General features: G+C 40.3%; 3 protein-coding genes across 10 annotated transcripts in view; 2 read left to right on the plus strand and 1 right to left on the minus strand.

The window, feature by feature from the left end:
- Nucleotides 1–9,923, minus strand: part of TSGA10 (testis specific 10) — a 204,421-nt gene extending 194,498 nt beyond the window's left edge. For 3 of the 8 annotated variants that reach the window (XM_064371406.1, XM_064371407.1, XM_064371404.1), the window contains exons 1-2: nucleotides 9,846–9,923; nucleotides 8,836–8,952 (exon numbers count right to left, since the gene is read on the minus strand). The gene's annotated coding sequence lies outside the window, so the exon portion shown is untranslated. Of the gene's footprint in view, nucleotides 1–8,835; nucleotides 8,953–9,657 lie in introns of all 8 variants that reach the window. The other 5 variants (XM_064371411.1, XM_064371408.1, XM_064371410.1 and 2 more) reach the window with 4 other exon arrangements.
- A 2,417-nt stretch (nucleotides 9,924–12,340) lies between these two features.
- Nucleotides 12,341–19,241, plus strand: part of MRPL30 (mitochondrial ribosomal protein L30) — a 36,301-nt gene continuing 29,400 nt past the window's right edge. Inside the window, exon 1 of the mRNA XM_064371414.1 lies at nucleotides 12,341–12,460. Within this exon, the coding sequence (XP_064227484.1) occupies nucleotides 12,449–12,460 (12 nt within the window). The 5' untranslated portion in view covers nucleotides 12,341–12,448. The remainder of the gene's footprint in view (nucleotides 12,461–19,241) is intronic.
- On the plus strand, nucleotides 12,370–18,852 carry LIPT1 (lipoyltransferase 1). Its single transcript, XM_012475855.2, has 2 exons — nucleotides 12,370–12,460; nucleotides 13,845–18,852. Exon 2 carries the CDS (start codon nucleotides 13,846–13,848, stop codon nucleotides 14,965–14,967), a length of 1,122 nt encoding a protein of 373 aa, XP_012331278.1. The 5' UTR covers nucleotides 12,370–12,460; nucleotide 13,845; the 3' UTR covers nucleotides 14,968–18,852.

Consider the following 19,241-nt stretch of genomic DNA (forward strand, 5'->3'; position numbering starts at 1 on the left):
GGAAAAATCAAACACCACATGTTCTCACTGATATGTGGGAGCTAAGCTATGAAGATAAAAAGGCATAAGAATGACACGATGGACTTTGGGGACTCAGGGGGAAGGGTGGGAGGGGAGCAAGGGATAAAAGAGTACAAATAGAGTGCAGTGTATACTGTTCAAGTGGTAAGTGCACCAAAATCTCACAAATCAACACTAAAGAACTTACTCATGTAACCAAACACCACCTGTATCCCAATAACCTATGGAAAAATAAAAATAAATAAATAGAGAAAAAAGTGAATATTTTCAATCTTTCCCCAAACCTAGATCAATCTTTCCACAAACCTAACCTATAGGCTTTAATCCCAACCAAACTCCAGGTTGACTAAGGACATTCCAAATCTCTCAGTAATTCCTCTGTACTCAGGCAGGCAAAACACAAAAACAAACCCACTATATTTATTCTGATAACACCTAATTTGCATCTACTCCAGAATAATGGAAGTCTCTGATAAATAAGCTGCATTATTCCCCAGGATACCTCAGAAGACAGCAGGTCTTCTGATACCAGGCCTGGGGGCTTCTCTTTATAAACTCAACTTGTCTCCTTCCAAGATATATAGAACCTCCAGACTGAACATGGATACCAAGGCTTCTAAAACTTTTTAATTCATAGCTAGATAACAATTTACTAAACTGCTAAGCCCTTCCAGGAACTCTGAATTCTATTCTCCTGGCTACAGATTTACTAACTGTCTATTTCTCTTCCTTATCCATCCTCCCCATCCATATCTCTCTTACCTTTAAAATTTCATCAGTACTCTTCTCAGTTTTTGCATAAAACTGTATCCTTTACCCATCTAGTGAAACTTCACTGTTTGATAAACATGAGTTATTCTTTTTATTTTTTTGTATTTTAGGTTTTGGGGTACACGTGAAGAACATGCAAGATTGTTGCATAGGTACACACGTGACAGTGTGATTTGCTTCCTTCCTCCCCTTCACCTATATCTGGCATTTCTCCCTATGATATCTCTCCCCCACTCCCCTTTCTTCTCAAGTTAGTATGTAATAAAATTATAATTTTAGATAAAAATGTGTTCCCTGTTCCCAAATATTTACATTTTCAGCCGTTTTTTCTGACTAGTATTTACCAGTGTTAAACGGCAAGGAAATCATTATTTCTTAATATTAATATTAGGCATATATTTTCTTAAACATTAAAGGTTGTTAACTAATAGTATCTCATTATTTTACTATGAAAACATTGGTATTTCTGCAAATTCACTGTGCCATTTCCTATCCATGTGAATTATTTTATCAGGCATATTAAATTCACAAAAGAATTATAAGTATCTGAATTACAAACCAAATCAAGGTGAAACCATTTTTACCTATGAAGTTGAAAAAGTTGTTTTCAATGAGTTGGAAAGACAATATTAAATACTGGTGACAGTGATGTTAGGTGACACTGGTCTCTCTCATGCAGGTGGAGGAAGAGTAAATCAGAAGAAACATCCTAAAAACAATTTTGCATTTTGCAATATGTATTCAGAACCTTTAAAAAGAACCTTTTACCTCGATAATCTCCTCCTAGGAATCTGACCAAAGAAAACTGTCAGAAATATGCAGATTTATATGTATGAATTTTCTTCAGAGAATTGTATATAAGAGAGGCAAAACAGAAGAAAACTAATGTGTAATAATCAGAAAATAATTAAATCATTACGTAGCCATTAGTACTCAGGTACCTCAATAATATTGAATGACACAGGAAAGGCTCATAATGTAATGTTAAATGGGAAAAATCATATAAACAATATGATAAAAATGTTTAAATTATATAAATGGGTATTTGTGTGCATATGCATATATATACATGAATATATCCACAAAACAAAATCTAAAAGAATACTAAGATGTTAACAATGGCTATTCCTGAGATACAGAAGAAATAAAATTTTATTTTTCCATTTTTCTGTTCTATTTTTGAATTTTTTTTTTTTTAGACGGGATCTCACTTTTTCGCCCAGGCTGGAGTGCACCGGCACAATCTTGGCTCACTGCAACCTTCTGCCTCCTAGGTTCAAGCAATTCTCTTGTCTCAGCCTCCTGAGTAGGTGGGATTACAGGCACGTGCCACCATGCCCGGCTAATTTTTGTATTTTTAGTAAAAGTGAGATTTCACCATGTTGGTCAGGCTGGTCTCGAACTCCTGACCTTGAGATCCACTCGCCTCAGCCTCCCAAAGTGCTGGGATTACATGCGTGAGCCACCGCACCCGGTCTATTTCTGAATTTTTTTATATTAAGCATTTACTATTCCTTATATCTATTAAGAAGGCTACTCTCAAAACCAGAAAATAACAAGTGTTGGTGCTGATGTGGAGATGCTGCAAAGAAACCCTTGAGCATACTGGTGGAAATACAAAGTGGGCACAACTACTATGGAAAACAGTATGGGCAGTTCCTCAAAAAATTAAAAGTAGAATTATAATATGATTCAATAATCATACTTCTGGGTATATATCCAAAAGAACTGAGAGCAGGGTCTTGGAGAGATATCTACACACCCACGTTCACAGCAGCATAATGCACAATAGCCAAGAGGTGGAAACAACTAAAGCATTTATCAATAGATGAACACATTTTTAAAGTGTGCATGCTCATACAATGGAATATTATTCAACGGGCTGAATTATGTCCCTCCAAAAGCTATATGCTGAAGACCTAACCCCCAGTATCTACTGTATTTGGAGACAGGGTCCCTAAAGAAGTGACTGAGTTAAAATGGGGTCATTAGGGTAAGCCCTAACTCAATCTGACTGGTATCACTATAAGAGGAGGAAACTGAGACAAACACAGAGGGGTACCAGGGATGCTTGGGCATAGAATAAAAACCATGTGAAGAGGCAGCAAGAGGCCATCTGCAAGCTGGGCCTCAGAGGAAACTGGCCGGCACCTTGATCGTGAATTCCAGCCTCCCGAACAGTGAGAAGATAAGTTTCTGCTGTCTAAGCCACCCAGTCTGTGGCATTTTGTGAGAGCATCCCTAGCAAACAAATGCATATAACATGGACGGGCCTTCAGCATATTACGCAGACTGAAATAAGCCACTCACAAAGAGATAAATGCCGTGTGATTCAACTTACAAGAGGAACCTAGGGTAGTCAAATTCATTGAGACAGAAAGTAGAAGGATGGCCACTGGGGGATGCAGGGAGTGGGAAAAGAGCATTTGTTGTTTAACAGGTATAATTTCAGCTTTTCAAAATGAAGAGATTGGTTGCGAAACAATATGAATGTATTTAACACTACTTAACTGTATACTTAAAAATAATTGGTCAGGCGCAGTGGCTCACACCTGTAATCTGAGCATTTTGGGAAAACAAGGCAGGTAGACTGCTTGAGCCCAGGAGTTTGAGATCAGCCTAAGCAACATGGCAAAACCCTGTGTCTATTAAAAATAAAAAATAATTAGCCAGGCATGGTAGTATGTGCCTGTAGTCCCAGCTACTCAGTAGGCTGAGGTGGGAGAATCACCTGAGCCTGAGAGGTCGAGGCTGCAGTAAGCTGAGATTGTGCCACTCCACTCCACTCCATCCTGGGCGAGAGACCAAGACTGTCTCAAAATAATTAAGAACAGTAAGATGGTAAACTTCTTGTTATATGTATTTTACTGCAACTTTTTAAAAGTAGATTTGAGCTTTAAAAAACTGTTTCACAATTACATATATTGACACATTTACATTTCATTAATATTTCAGATAAAATACTATATATGCAATTTTCCTCACTAGCTATCAACAGCAAAATAACAATATTCTAGAAGTTTACCTCAGTTTTACAATATGATTTCTCATTAGGGAGCTGCAAAATAAAACAACGAGATACCACTACATACCTATTGTGATGGCTAAAATCCGAAAAGCTAACAATACCTGCTGCTGGGAAAGATGTAGAGCTGGCTGGAATATAAGGAGCTGGATATGGCTGCTTAGGAAGACAGTCTGGCAATTTTTTTTTTTTTTTAAGATCTTACATTTATTTTATTTTATTTTTTAATATAGTGTAGTGGAGTTTAGTGGCCCAATCTCGGCTCCCTGCGGCCTCCGCCTCCTGGATTCTCCTTCCTCAGCCTCCTGAGTAGTTGGGATTACAGGCGCATGCCACCACACCTGGCTAATTTTTGTATTTTCAGTACAGACGGGGTTTCACCATGTTGGCCAGGCTGGTCTTGAACTTCCTGACCTCAGATGATCCACCCTCCTCGGCCTCCCAAAGTGCTAGGATTACAGGTGTGAGCCACTGCACCGGGCCCAGTCTGGCAATTTCTTAGAAACTAAACATAATCCCACCATGCAATCCAGCAATCATGCTCCTAGATATCTACCCAAATGATCTGAAAAGGTGCATCCATACAAAAATCTCCATGTAAATATTTATAGGAGATTTACGCATAATCACCAAAATCTGAAAACAATCAAGATGTGCTTTAATAGATGAACCATTGGTGGTACATCCATAATGGAATATTATTCAACGTTGAAAAGAAATGAGGTATCAAGTCACAAAAAGACACACATGAATCTTAAATGCATATTGTTAAGTGAAAGAGGCCAGTCTGTAAAGCTACATATTGAATGATTCAATTATATGACATGCTGAGAAAAGCAAAATATAGAGTGGTTTCCAGGGTGTTGGGATGGGAAGGTAGAGAAGGTTGAATGTGGAGTACAGGAGATGTTTTAAGGCAGTGAAACTATTCTATATGATACTGTAATGATAAATACAAGAAATTAAACATTTGTCAAAATTCATAGAACTTTGTAAGCACAAAGAGTAAACCTTAAATCTCATTGAGGAGATTAGGGAAATCCCAGGAAGAAAAACAGAATGTGATAAAACAACCTATATGCATTTCAAACGTATTTTTAAAAACTCACTTAATGTTATCAGGAAATAAAATGCTGACCCAAATAATAACTTTGAAAATAAATGGAGTCTGTGAGAAAAAGACAAAAGGAACTTCATATAAATATTGTACTCTAGTTGATAAACCTGTTTCCCAATGGGAGTACAGGATATAATTCTCAAATTGTTATACATGTATCCTGGAACTGAAGAATTAAGTATAGAGGGTGAATGATGGGACCCAGATTTCTCAATGTTGAAGTGGGCAGGAGATAATACATAAGCAAGGGAAAGATGTTAGAATGATCCATGTGATAAATGGATTAGAGCTGGAGACATCAGGATGAACTCAGTAGCATATATTAGCTTACTGTAGATAGAGGGTTACATATAGAAATGTATACACACAGAGAGAAAGAGAGAGAGAGAGAGAGAGTTTAGTATACACACATATATTTCTTTGCCCTGTCAGGTGAGTGAGCCTACACCCAGTAGCCATGTGTATACCTAGCATCCCGATCTTTGTTTCTAATACCATTAGCCAGGGCTACTCAGAAAAATGGCTGATTCTAGGACTGGGGCAAAAACTATACAAAATAGGCCTGAAGCATCTTGTAGTGCAGAAAGCAAGAATATGCTCACAACAACAACAACAGTAACACAATAATGGATATGTATCAAAGGGTTACAGGAGGCAACTGAAAAGTTTCCAGTGGCTAAAGCTAGAGGAATTTGAGCAACAGAAAAAAGTAGTATTGGCTTATCACTTGAAGCATAAAACAAATATCCATGAGTCCACACTGTATATAAATAAGTGGGGAACAACTAAATCACTCATACAGAATAACTCCAAATAATTTATGTAGATACTCCACCCTTAAGGAGGTGAAGCATAGCGCTGCACTCTCTAAGAATTACAGCTATATGCAACATCAATCTCACAAACGTAATATTGTTACATATTGAAAGTATGGTATATTGAAAGAAGCAATACAGAGAATATCTACTATGTAACTCTATGTCTGTGATGTACCAAACAAGTAAACTTACAGTCTTGGGATTCAGCATATGGTTACCTCTAGAGAAAATGGAAAGGGTAATGATTAGAAGTATACCCAAGAGAGATTTCTGGGATTCTAGCTGTGCTCTATTAAACTTGATCTATGTTCCATCAATGTTCTAACCAATTCAATGGATTGTGTACCTCACACTGTATACAAAACCAATTTCAGTTCAGAAAAAGAAAATAAAACTATATGGACTTGATTTTGATGTAATGAAGAGATCAAGTATAATTTTTTTCACATAGTGATCCAACTGACCCACTAATGATTAAACAGACCATTCTTTTCTCACTGCTCTGCAGTGCCAATTTTTGTCACAAGTCATGTCTTCATATATGTATGGTTCTGTTCCTGGACTGACTTTTCAATCCCATGTATGTATTTGTCTACTCCTGCACCAACAGTGTGTGTCTTAATTACTATAAATTATTAGTATAAATTTATTTAAATTTATACTGTAAGTATTAAGTATTACTATAAGTAATAAGTAATAATTACTATAGATTTAAGTCTTGATGTCAGTAGAATAAGTCCAACAACCTTATTCTTTTTCAAGATTGGCTTGTTATTCCTATCCTCTGCACTTTTCATACATGTTTGGAATTAGCTTGCCAATTTCCACATATAATTTTGTACACAACTGTAGGAAATTAGTTTGGGAACAAGTACATCACATCCTTGCATATATCATACTCATATTTCCTTCCTTGCCAAATGCGGAAACACGGAGATGGAGTTCCCCTTTACCTGGGTCCCTGAGTGAGGCCAACGTTGCAAAGAGCCTCCACCCCCATCAACACATTACAAACATACAGGGTTAGCAAGTAATAAACCTAATTATTTAAAAAATTAAATTCTATGGCCCTAAAACTTAAGGTAAGAGGAAGCATTAAAAGAGAGAGATTTGAGATTAACTGTGAATTTATTTTAAATATCTGAACTACAAGCTTATATGCACACATATACTCCTGAACACAAATGTGGGATACGTGAATTGTTGTTTCTATATGAAACATCTGAGTTACTTGCAACTCTCTGAAATTAACTCAAACCATTTACCAGATGGCAAATTCTGGAGATAAAATATGCAAAACAATGCTATCTGGCGTTTATATGAAACACAGAGTACCTAATTGTAACTTCACATTTTAATTTTGGGAAGAGGAAACAATATATAATTTTTATTTCTAATATTAGCTTTGAATGAAAACTATTAGGACTCATGAATACACTCAGCAAGGTCACAGGATACAAAATCAATATACAAAAAAAGAAAGTAAAAATATCAGTGGTCCATGTTACAATCACTAAATAATTACTGGCACCTAAAAAGCTACCTCTTTTCATTTGATTACTCTCAACCTGGGACACAAAAATCTAAAATCCAGAATTTACTTTAGCTTTGAAAACTGTCTATAATATCAGGTAAAAAGAAATGTTTCTTGGTAGATGCACACCTCTGGAAAATTTTGTTTTCCAAATGTCTGGAAAACAAAAAGGAAAGATCCCTTTGTTTACGCAGCCAAGAAGGTTGAGTGATGAGAATTAGAAAAGATTTTGAAGCAACAAAATATCTTCTGCTAGGGCCATTAGCAAGCAGCTAATCTGTTCAAGTTTTAATTCTCTTCTAATGGGTTTCCTTCAAAGTACTTTATAGCAGATGCAATCAGTTCCAAATACTGCATCGTGATACTCATATAAACTGGAAAGTAATGGCTACATTCCCATTTATTTCGTTTATATTTTTACTTTGGCCCAGTCTCCCAGAGATTTTAAATACCATTAAGTACTTCACAATATTGGTAGGGACTGTTTCCTTCTTCATTTTCATTAGAACAAACACAGAAATGGTATCTACCCTAATAGTACAGAACATGCTTCTTAGGTAATATAAACCAAACCAAACATTGTTCTACATTTCAAAAAAGCATTACATTTATTTTTCTGCAGACCTGAATATAGACCCTGCCTACTCTAAAAGGCATGAGGTAAAGTATGAACCTATGCTCTGGGAGCTCCTGATAAGATCCAGGAAATTCTTTCACAGCCTCTATCTCAGGGCCACATCAAATACATGTTCGTTCATTCATTGGCCACAACAGTTGATTATCACTCCCTATTTATTTGTAGGTTCACATATTTTTGCTGTTTAAATTTTTTCAAAAATCAAAACTAGGCTCAAGTTACAAGTAAAGTTTGGGTTAAAGAAAGCATTCATGAAACACTTTGTTTTCTGTAAATCAGAAAGTGTATTGCCTGGTTCCCTTTCAATATATATGTGGGCTTTACTCTCCATTCATAATTCGATTCTAATTTTTAAGTGGCAAGCAAAGTCGAATTATTAATTAAAGAATCAGGACATAAGTATACCGTACTCTCTACATGGTGAAAGCAAACACGTACTTTCAAAGACAATTTCCCTAATATTTTAAACCTATCACATGAAAACTTTAGTCCTTTAGATGGAAACATTTCAGTGACTTTCTTCATCACTCCCCACTTTTTGGCATGAAAATTCAACAGATGATAAATTCTAGTAAGAAGAAAACCACACACTGTAAGGGAGAGATCTTTGATAGCATAAAAGAACGTTACCTAATTTAATCCCCATAACAAATCAGTGGCAGTATCTTCTGCTAGGGCCATTAGCGAGCAGCTAATCTGTTCAAGTTTATATATATAGAGATATATTTATATACTGCCACTGATTTGTTATGGGGATTAAATTTATATATAAGGAACCCGAGGGCCCCCGACCCACCCCACCCCCACGGCGGCCGGCCGCCCGGAGCCCCCCGCCCAGGTGAGGGCTCGCGGGCCGCCGCGGCCGCCCCTCGCCGCTCCCGCCCGCCAGAAGCGGCCGGCACGGGGACTCACCACAGCGACTCGAGGGCCCATTCCTGGAGCAGGGCTAAGTCGAAGCTGTCCATGGTGGGAGGTGTCAGCGCCGCCGCCGCCAGTACTGCCGCCACCGAGGCTCGGGCCGCCCGCGCGCTGCAACGAAAAGCGCCGCTCAAGGTGCATCCCAACCGCGCCGGAGAGGCCGCCGCCCGCCCCCGGATCGGGGCTCCAGGCGCCCCCCACACTCGACTCCGGACCGGCCGGCCGGGCGGCAGTGGCCAGCGCACTCACCCGCTCCCCGGCTTGCGCGCTGGCACACTCAGGAGAGAGCGGCGAGTTCGCCGCGCCGCCGCCGCCCCCCGCCCCCGGCCCAGCGCCCGCCCCTCCTCACTTCCCTCCCGGCGGCCCGCCCCCTCCGCGGCCCGTCTGCCCCTCGGCAGCCCGGGGGTGCCCGGGGCGACCCCGCAAGCGGGAGAGGACGGCGAGGAGGCGGCGCCGAGTGCGGGGGATGCGGAGCTTTGCCTGGCCCTGCCGCATCCCTCGGCCGCCCGCCCGGCCCTGCCGGGGCTGCACGCACTTCTCTCTAGGCCCAGAATCCACTTGATCCTGCTGGGCGCTCCTGCGGGCGGCGAACCCGGGTGGGTGCGGGGGAATTCCCCGGCCGCCCAGGCGCGGGGAGAGAGCTGTGCCACCCGCAGCAGTGCCCCAAACTGTTTAAGGTCTCTGGAGCCCGCAAGTTCAGCGAAATAAAGGGGCGGCGCGGAGGAGACCTCTTCCACCCGGACCTGCTCTCCTCTGCGGTTTGGCCTCCAGTGGGGGTCCCACCCACCCTCCAGCTGGCCAGCCCTGGAAACCAACCTCCTTTCTTTTTATTTCTTACGGGGAAGGGGGACAGACTGGCCTCCGGGTGTCAACTGCAAACTTGCCGCCAGTCTCCGGTCTGGAGAGGCAGGTGATCAGCTAGAAGTGTGATAGAGTCTCATCGTGGCTCCTAAAAAGTAATAATAACCTCCTTCACTGTAAAGACAGCTCTTCCCCCGGCTTACTTTTTTGTACATGCTGAGAAGCGCCTGTCTCAGTCAGGCGGGACATGATCGCGCGCACAGCCTGCTGGGTGCTCAGGATCGGAAGCGCCTTCTCCAGCTCGAGCCATCGCGAGACCGTGAGCAAGACCGGAAGCAGCAGGTGGGTGAAGCGGAAGCGCTTCTAATCGGGATGCTGCGGGCCGTGGCGCGTGGACGGGTGTGGGCCCTGTTGCGCATGCGGGGTCTCTGGCGGTGGGCCAGGACCTGCAGGTCGCCTCCACCGGTGCTGAAGGCTCTTGTCTGCACACTTTCGACTCAGCACTTGGGACGACCTGATTTCACTGTTAGTAACTGTTCATCCTGAACACGGGAAAAGGGACGCGCAGCTGTGTGCACGTCCCCTGAGAGCCAAAAGGGCGAAATAAAACGTGAACACGATCATAATGAGATTCTGAGTAAGTTGTCTATTATCAGAAAGGGGGCAAAATAATAGGTTCTTGGCAAAGTTTTAAGAAGAAGCTGCGCCTGCCTAGAAAGATAAATGAGATGGTGCTGTTTTCACTTTCAGTTCAGTGATGGGGAGGAGTGTTTGGCAGTGCAGAGGTAGCGAAGTGTCCCAAGAACGTGGAAGTTAAGGAAGTCTTCTGAGGAAAAGCTTTATAAAATTAGTCATTAAAGGGTGAGAGTCGAGAGATGCAAAGTGATTTTGAAGGAACAAAATTTACCCAGACCTTCAAAGGCTTGACACTACCCGACAACTGTGAAATATCCTGAAATACTGTGGGTTTTTTTGAGACTGCGTCGCTCTGTTGCCCAGGTTGGAGTGCAGTGGCTCGATCTAGGCTCACTACAACCTCCGGGTTCAAGCGATTCTTCTGCCTCAGCCTCCCGAGTAGCTGGGATTACTGGCGCCCACCACCAGGCCCAGCTAATTTTTGTATTTTTGGTAGAGACGGGATTTCACCATGTTGGCCAGACTAGTCTCCAACTCCTGACCTCGTGATCCGCCTCGGCTTCCCAAAGTGCTGGGATTACCGGCGTGAGCCACAGCGCCCGGTCATCTACTTTTTTAATAGCCCTTTTTATCACCTTTATTCATTTGACTCACTGATAAATTCCAGTGCTAAGAATGTCTGTCATGTAATTGAAGAAAACTTTGTTGAATTAATACCTTTGTTGTGTTTCATTCACACTGTATATACAATACCTGATGACTAGAGATATTTTGAGCACTATTAAAATACATGCATTGGCTCAATACTTGAATTGGATCAATCTGCAGCCTTAACAAGATCATATTTTGGCTAAAGTCAAAATCTTGGACTACAGTTAATTTATCAAGGTAAATGCCACTTTGATGTGTTTTGGTTAGGAATCCTTGTTCAATTGAGGGAATACATGTTATATGATAGGAACAGCAAGCACAGAATAGAGATGGGAAAAGGGGGAACCCTGTCGTGTGTTTGCCAAACATGAATGAATGGCTTATGCATATGAACACATTCTCTCAACCATTTTATGATGTCTGTGGCCATTGAAGCAGCTAGAGGGTTAAACCACTTCCTAAAGTCATTCAGTTAAGTGTCAGAGCCAGGATAAAAAATGTAAGTTCTTAACTACTTTGTTATCCTGCCACACTCTGCATATGCAGACAAGAGTGAGAGCCTTAACCTTAGGAAAAGATATTTCACAACATCTTTGACAATCTCAGTATCCACAGACACCATCCAGTTTATTAGTGTCCACCACTCCTATTTGTTACTTTCTCCTTTAAGGCTCCCCGCTACCTGAACTCTGGATCCCAACACCACCACTTTCCCAAGGAAACTCCCTTCTCCAATGTTGCCTTCTCTTTTTTTTTTTGAAACGGAGTTTCGCTCGTTACCCAGGCTGGAGTGCAATGGCGTGATCTCGGCTCACCGCAACCTCCGCCTCCTGGGTTCAGGCAATTCTCCTGCCTCAGCCTCCTGAGTAGCTGGGATTACAGGCACGCACCACCATGCCCAGCTAATTTTTTGTATTTTTAGTAGAGATGGGGTTTCACCATGTTGACCAGGATGGTCTCGATCTCTTGACCTCGTAATCCACCCGCCTCGGCCTCCCAAAGTGCTGGGATTACAGGCGTGAGCCACCGCGCCTGGCCCCAATGTTGCCTTCTCTTGACTCCCCTACCAGCATCTGAACATGCTCAGATCTTTTGCATCGTAAATCCTCTCCTAACTCCACATTCCTTTCTAACTACTGCCCTAGCTTTTCCACTTCACAACTAGAATACATTCATTGTATCCACCTTGGGCCTCCTGTTTACTCAGTACATATGATTCTTACCAAGATCACTGATAACCTTCTTGATACTGTTAACTGTAATAGATCCTTTTCAACCCTCATCTTATTTGCTCAATCTTTGGCATTTGGCACCGTTAACCATCTTGTCTCCTTGAAACTTTCATAATAACATATTTTAAAATTTTTCCCTTTTTTTCTATCCTCAGCTTCCTTTGAAGAAACATGGTGGCACATGCTGGCTAAGGTGGGAGGATTGCTTCAACGCAAGAAGTCGACTCCAGTCTAGGCAAAAGCGTGAAACAAAAAACAAAACAAAACAAAACTTCAACACCTCCCCCATGATTCTCAGGGTAAAGTTCAAGCATTTAATGTGGATTTAAGGCTCTTTATAATCTCTTGCCTTATTTTTAACTCCCCATTCTTGTATTCCTAAGTAATAGCAAGTAGAATTAAATTATTTGCATGGGTCCTGTCTCTCCTTTTCCACTAAGCTGTTGCACATTGTTAGAATTCTTTTCTTTACCCCTTTTATGTCTCAGCTTCAATGTCACATCCACTAATTAGAGCATTAGATGGCCCCTAATGTACTTAACACCTATCACAGCATTTCGGACACTGTATTTTAATTATTGCCTTACTTGTTTTTTAGTATCTTCCACTAGATTGTGGAGATACTTGTTTCTTGAAGGCAAGGACCAGTTCACCTTCTTAATATCACTCATATCCATCCCCCTCTTTCTGTCTCTCTCTTTCTCTACTTCTGTACTTTAGGCCCCCATTATCTCTAGCTTGGACAACTGCCTTAGTCCGTTAACTGTTCTTCCTGTCCCTAGTCCATCCTTTCTTTAATCCATGCTCAAACCTGCAGAGGCAGATTTGTATAATGGCTGACTGAACACTTCTGCTTAAAACTGCAGTGGAGCTTAGCTGCCTTTTAAAAAGTCCAAATATTGTAGTTATTTATATGAATTTATCTCCTCCCATTTTCTATCTCCTTATTCCCTTGTACCTGGTAGGCACTCCATAAATATTTGTTGAATGAATGTGGTACTATATCAAAGTCAATCAAACAGAACCAAGAACAAAGAGGTTAACCGAAGTAATGCAGTCTAAGTGCACAGGCTTCCTAGGACAGTATAGCCATAGGCTTTAGTGGAACTCGAAGACTAGTAGTGTAACTCTTTATCTTAGGAGGGAATCCCCAAAACCTTGCTATTAGATGACTCTTTGTCTTTGCGTATGCCTGGAATCTGCTCCTCCCATTGCACTCCAGCCTAGGCAACAAGAGTGAAACTCCATCTCAAAAAAAAAAAAAGATATACGTAATGTGGCTGAGTGCAGTGGCTGATGCCTGTAATCCCAGCACTTTGGGAGGCCAAGGTAGGGGAGGATCACTTGAGCCCAGGAGTTCGATATCAGCCTGGACAACATAGTGAAATCCTGTCTCTAAGAGAAAAAAAAGATATATTACATAATGTATTTGCAGTAGACTTACTGTTTGAAAACTGTGAAACTATTTCAACTGAAATTATTTGAAATTTGTCTTTATTATTTCTTTTGAATACTCAGTTATAGCATTGCTAAAGACTAATTATAAAGCTAAAAGCCAAAAGCAACTGCACTGGATGCTCAGAGATAAGTTTGGATTGAGTAACCAATAATTAATAGCTAGAAAATAGAATTTAATGTTCCTTTTTTCGATGACTTAATTTGTTTGTCTTCCATTTTTAAAAGCATGCTGATCCCATTTTCAATGAAGAATTGTTTCCAGTTACTTTATAACCGCCAGGTCCCAGCAGCTAGCTTTAAAAAAACAGTAAAAAATGGACTCATTATACATTCAATTTCCAATGATGTCTATCAAAATCTGGCTGCAGAAGACTGGATCCATGACCACATGAATCTAGAAGACAAACCAATTCTATTCTTTTGGCGGAATTCTCCCTCTGTTGTAATTGGTAGGCATCAAAATCCTTGGCAGGAATGTAACCTGAATCTAATGAGAGAAGAAGGTATAAAACTGGCTAGGAGAAGAAGTGGGGGAGGAACAGTCTACCATGATATGGGTAATATCAATTTGACTTTCTTTACAACCAAAAAAAAGTATGATAGAATGGAAAATCTGAAACTAATTGTGAGAGCTCTGAATGCTGTCCAACCTCAGCTGGATGTGCAGGCTACCAAAAGGTTTGACCTTTTACTTGATGGACAGTTTAAAATCTCAGGAACAGCTTCTAAGATTGGCCGGACTACTGCCTATCACCATTGCACTTTATTATGTAGTACTGATGGAACGTTCTTGTCTTCTTTGCTAAAGAGCCCTTACCAAGGGATTAGGAGCAATGCCACTGCTAGCATACCTTCCTTAGTGAAAAATCTTTTGGAAAAGGATCCCACTCTGACCTGTGAAGTACTAATGAATGCTGTCGCTACAGAGTATGCTGCTTATCATCAAACTGATAATCACATTCACCTAATAAACCCAACGGATGAGACGCTGTTTCCTGGGATAAATAGCAAAGCCAAGGAACTACAAACCTGGGAGTGGATATATGGCAAAACTCCAAAGTTTAGTATAAATACTTCCTTTAATGTGTTATATGAGCAGTCACACTTGAACATTAAAGTATTCATAGACATAAAGAATGGAAGAATTGAAATCTGTAATATTGAAGCACCTGATCATTGGTTGCCATTAGAAATACTTGACAAATTAAATTCAAGTCTTGTTGGCAGTAAGTTTTGTCCAACTGAAACTACCATGCTAACAAATATATTACTTAGAACATGTCCACAAGACCACAAACTACACAGTAAATGGAATATTCTCTGTGAAAAAATTAAAGGAATAATGTGATTCCAAGTAAATTTCTTAATACAGTTAAATTAGAAAATAAAATGTCTCATACATGCACGTTGTTATGTCTCTTAAAAAAAAAAGAAAGCCTAGTCTCTCAGTAACTTCTCTCCATCTGAAATTATTTATAACCTATCCCTATCTCTGTATTTCTTTTGACCTCTAGGATCCTCTTGCTTCTCTTTCTTTTTTCATTGATTTTATTTTATTTATTTTGAGACAGAGTCTCACTCTGTCACCCAGGCTGGAGTACAGTGGCACAATCTTGGCCCACTACAACCTTTATCTCCTGAGTTCAAATGAGTCTCATGCCTCAGCCTCCCAAGTAGTTGGGACTACAGGCTTGTGCCACCACGACCAACTAATTTTTTTCTATTTTTAGTAGAGATGGGGTTTCGCTGTGTTGGCCAGGCTGGTCTCGAACTCCTGGCCTCAAATGATCCGATGGCCTCAGCCTCCCAAAGTGCTGGGATTACAGGCATGAACCACCATGCTCTGTCTGTTCATTGATTTTAATATCTGGCACATATTTATATTTCAGCTGCTGCTGCTTTTACTGTCTTAAGGCTATATACAATATTGGACACTCTGACCTCAGAATTAGTTCTCTGTTTTTCTTACCTCTCGGGGATATAACCCAGATTTCTTGCCACCTCTCCTTATATCTCAAACTCTAAAATTCTCCCTTTTAGTTATATTTTCTTATCTTTCTATTCTCTCCCACTAAAAATCAAGGCCGTTGCACTTTTCTAAGCTCTTAACCCTTCCCCAATCTCTCCTTGCATCATTTCCCTTCTATCCCACCCTGAAATTTACTTTCTGTTGTGCTTTCTTACCAGTATTCTCATTTGCTTCTCTCCTTTGACCGTCTACCATAGCCACTTTTTTAGTCTAAACAATTGATTTTCTACTCTTTTTGGCAGTGATGCTGGGGGGAAAGATCACATAATCATTGAAGATAGCCCAATTTGGTATATATAATTTTCAACTTATGTATCTTTCTGCTGATGTCAGATTTAATTCATCTCTGGTTGAGTACCCCTCATTCTTGAGGGGACTTACTCCTAAATGTTTCCACCCTTCTCAAGCTCAGAATTCCACTACTCTTATCTTGTCACAAACCTTTATTCATGATTTGGTGAGAGTTGAGGCCTTCAGAAATGATCCCCTCCACCCGCTGTGACCCCCGTCCTCCCCTTTCCCGTCCCCTTCTATTCTTTCAAGACAGGGTCTTAACCTTACCCAGGCTGGAGTGCAGTGGCATGCTCATAGCTCACTACAGCCTTGAACTCCTGGGCTCAAGTGATCCTCTTGCTTCAGGTTCTGGAGTAGCTGGAACTACAGGTGCTCAACACCATGCCCAGCTCCCTCTTTTTTTATGAGTTACTTCTTTTAATATATCTCAGTTCCAGGCCTCATCCTTTTTTTATTTTTAGGAAGAGCAGGCATGGACACAGGGTTTTGCTTACCACTGATTATCTCAGAGTGGGAGTAGGGTATGTGATTTTACTTTTCAAGTTGTTACTGGGACAAACATGATTGGCAGTTTAGCAAGTTTAATGGGCAGTTCCTTTTGTTATTTAGAAGCAATATTAAATACCAAGTAAACACAGCTTTGAAGAGATTTCATGGGCATATTGCACTTGTTGCCTCATGTGAAAATTATTTTCTGAGAAAGGTCAAAAATCTTCATATGATATGCTTTACTGTAGTAATATCATTTGTTTCTCCAGAGAGGATATCATCAGGTGAAGGGTATTAAGGGCTTCAAGTTCCAGATTTCTGAATGTCTGCATATGGGGATGAGAGAGAGGAGTCAAAATGGGGTGTGTGTGTGTGTGTGTGTGTGTACACATACATATACATATATATAAGTAATGGCTCATATATATATAATTTTATTTATTTTTTGAGACAGAGTCTCACTCTGTCGCCTAGGCTGGAGTGCAGAAATGTGATCTCAGCTCATTGCAACCTCTGCCTCCTGGGTTCAAGTGATCTTCCCACCTCAGCCTCCTAAGTAGCTAGGACTACAGGCCTGCACCACCATGCCCAGCTAATTTTTGTATTTTGAGTAAAGATGGGTTTTACTATGTTGGTCAGGCTGTTCTTGAACTCCTGACCTCGGTGATCTGCCTGCCTCAGCTTCCCAAAGTGCTAAGACTACAGGTGTGAGCCACTGCACCCAGCCTTTATGCCTAGATTTCTTATTTGAGATTGGATGGATGGGAGTATACATGGGGAGTAGGGGAGTATATAAAAAAGTTCGACTGGGGTGTATTATATTTGAAATGTTTGTGTGCTTCTGAGATGTCATATAGGCAGTTGAATAAGAACTCCAAGGAGAAGTCTTGGCTTAATTTGTAGATCTGAGGGCTGACAGCATATAAAAAGTATTTAAAGTCATGAGAATAAATAATTTTGGACTTTTACAATCTAAAGTTTAAATTTTAACCTAAATATTCAGCATGAGTCCCCTTATATGTTTGGGGCCTTCTCTACCTTATAAGACCTGGTAGGAGGTAGAGCCTATTTCCTTCCATGGAAACAAAAGATTACTATACTCTTTCCTGGCCTTGCCTGAAGCACAGGTATGGGCGCATGACTTACTCTGCCAATCAGATGCACCTGCTCCATACTTTGAATTAGACACTAGTGATGCAGAAAATCTGGAATGATAAGAACCCTTCTCTGGAAATAGCGACAGGAGCCTGAATTTCTAGGGTAACAAAGGCAATGAGGCTGGCAGTGGTAGTGTCTGTGCCAGTGATGTCAAGTGATGTAGGCTGCTGCATCCACCCCTTGCATCAGTGTCAGCAGGGGTGTCATCTGATCCATTCTGAGTAGTGATTCTAGATGTGATTTTTCACTGCAAAGCCTCTATGTCTCAGTCTATAGCTCAACTACCTGCTATTCTTACAATAAATCCCTTTTTTGCTTATATCAGGTAGGAGCAGTTTTTGTTGCTTTTTACTAGGAACACTTACTGTGTAATCACTTAGGGAAAGAGTGTGAATTAAAAAGATAAAAAAAGAGGTTACTACCTAATACCTGGCTTGGGAGAACTTCAGTATTTACAAGGTAAGAAGAATGGAGGAAGAAAGTATGTTTCATGAAAGTCAAGAGTTTCAAGAAGGGAGTAGCCAACCGGGTCAAATGTTTCTGAAAGGTCACATAATACAAAAGATTAAAAGTGCCCATTGGATATGATGGTATAGAGATCACTGTTGACCTTAGCAAAAATGATTTCAGTGGAGTGATTGGGGCAGTAGCCAGACTGAAGTGAGTTAAAGTGAATAGGTGGTAAGGAAATTTAAAAAAAAAAAAAAAAACCGCATACAGAGAGCACTCTTTCCAGAAGTTTGTTCATGAAGAACGAAAAAATAGGGTGGCATCTGGCTCAAGATGTGTGTACTGATAGGAATGATGCAGTACAGCAGGAGAGATTGCTCTAAGGACCAAGTCCTTGTGGGAGGCTAAACGAGGTCAGGTCAAGGTCACTGCCAAAAATGTGGCCATCATCCTTATATATTAGGAATACTGACTCCTTCTAATTTTACAATTTGATCTCTCATTTTTTTTTTAACTTAGTTTATGGTTCCTTTCACTCAAGTTTTATATATTTACATGATCAAGTCTTTTAATAGTTCTGGGGCTTTCTGTTATACTCAGTTCATTAAGTAGGATTTTAATATATATATATATATTACATTAATTAGCTCTATAATACATTTAGAATTATTTCTTATATGTCAACATCATTATAGAAAAATTTCTGTATGTGGAGTGAGATTGAGGCCTTAATGTTATTTTTTCCAACCATTTAATATCTCCACTAATTTGAAATGTCACCTTTATTATATATTAAATATCCATTCATAAACATTTACTTTCTCTCTTTCAAATGTGTTTCTGGAGTCTTTTATTCTATCGCACTGATTTATTTGCCCATGCCTATGCCCATACATTTTTAAGAAAATTATTGTAGCTGTGTCTTTACAGCTGGTCAAGCAAGTCTCCTAGTGTTAGTGTCTTTTGTCATTTAATTTATAAATTAAGTTAGAGAGAACTGACATTAAGTCTTCCCATTCAGAAATATAATTTATCTTTCTAGTTACCCTAATTTTCTTTTATATCCTTCCATAAAGCTTATAGTTGTTCATATAGTTCTGATACATTTCTTGATATATTTAAACTGCACCTGGTAGGCTTCTGCTGCTCTAATTAGATCTGGGGATAGAATTTCAAATATCTAGAATGGATAGCATGTCTGT

Source organism: Aotus nancymaae, unplaced genomic scaffold (assembly GCF_030222135.1).
Source record: "Aotus nancymaae isolate 86718 unplaced genomic scaffold, 86718_ANA_hifiasm-v0.15.2.pri h1tg000131l, whole genome shotgun sequence".
NCBI classification, from domain to species: domain Eukaryota; kingdom Metazoa; phylum Chordata; class Mammalia; order Primates; family Aotidae; genus Aotus; species Aotus nancymaae.

Excerpts from the sequence above, each read along its gene's own strand:
- LIPT1 (XM_012475855.2), top strand. The coding sequence starts at position 13,846 with ATGCTGATCCCATTTTCAATGAAGAATTGTTTCCAGTTACTTTATAAC.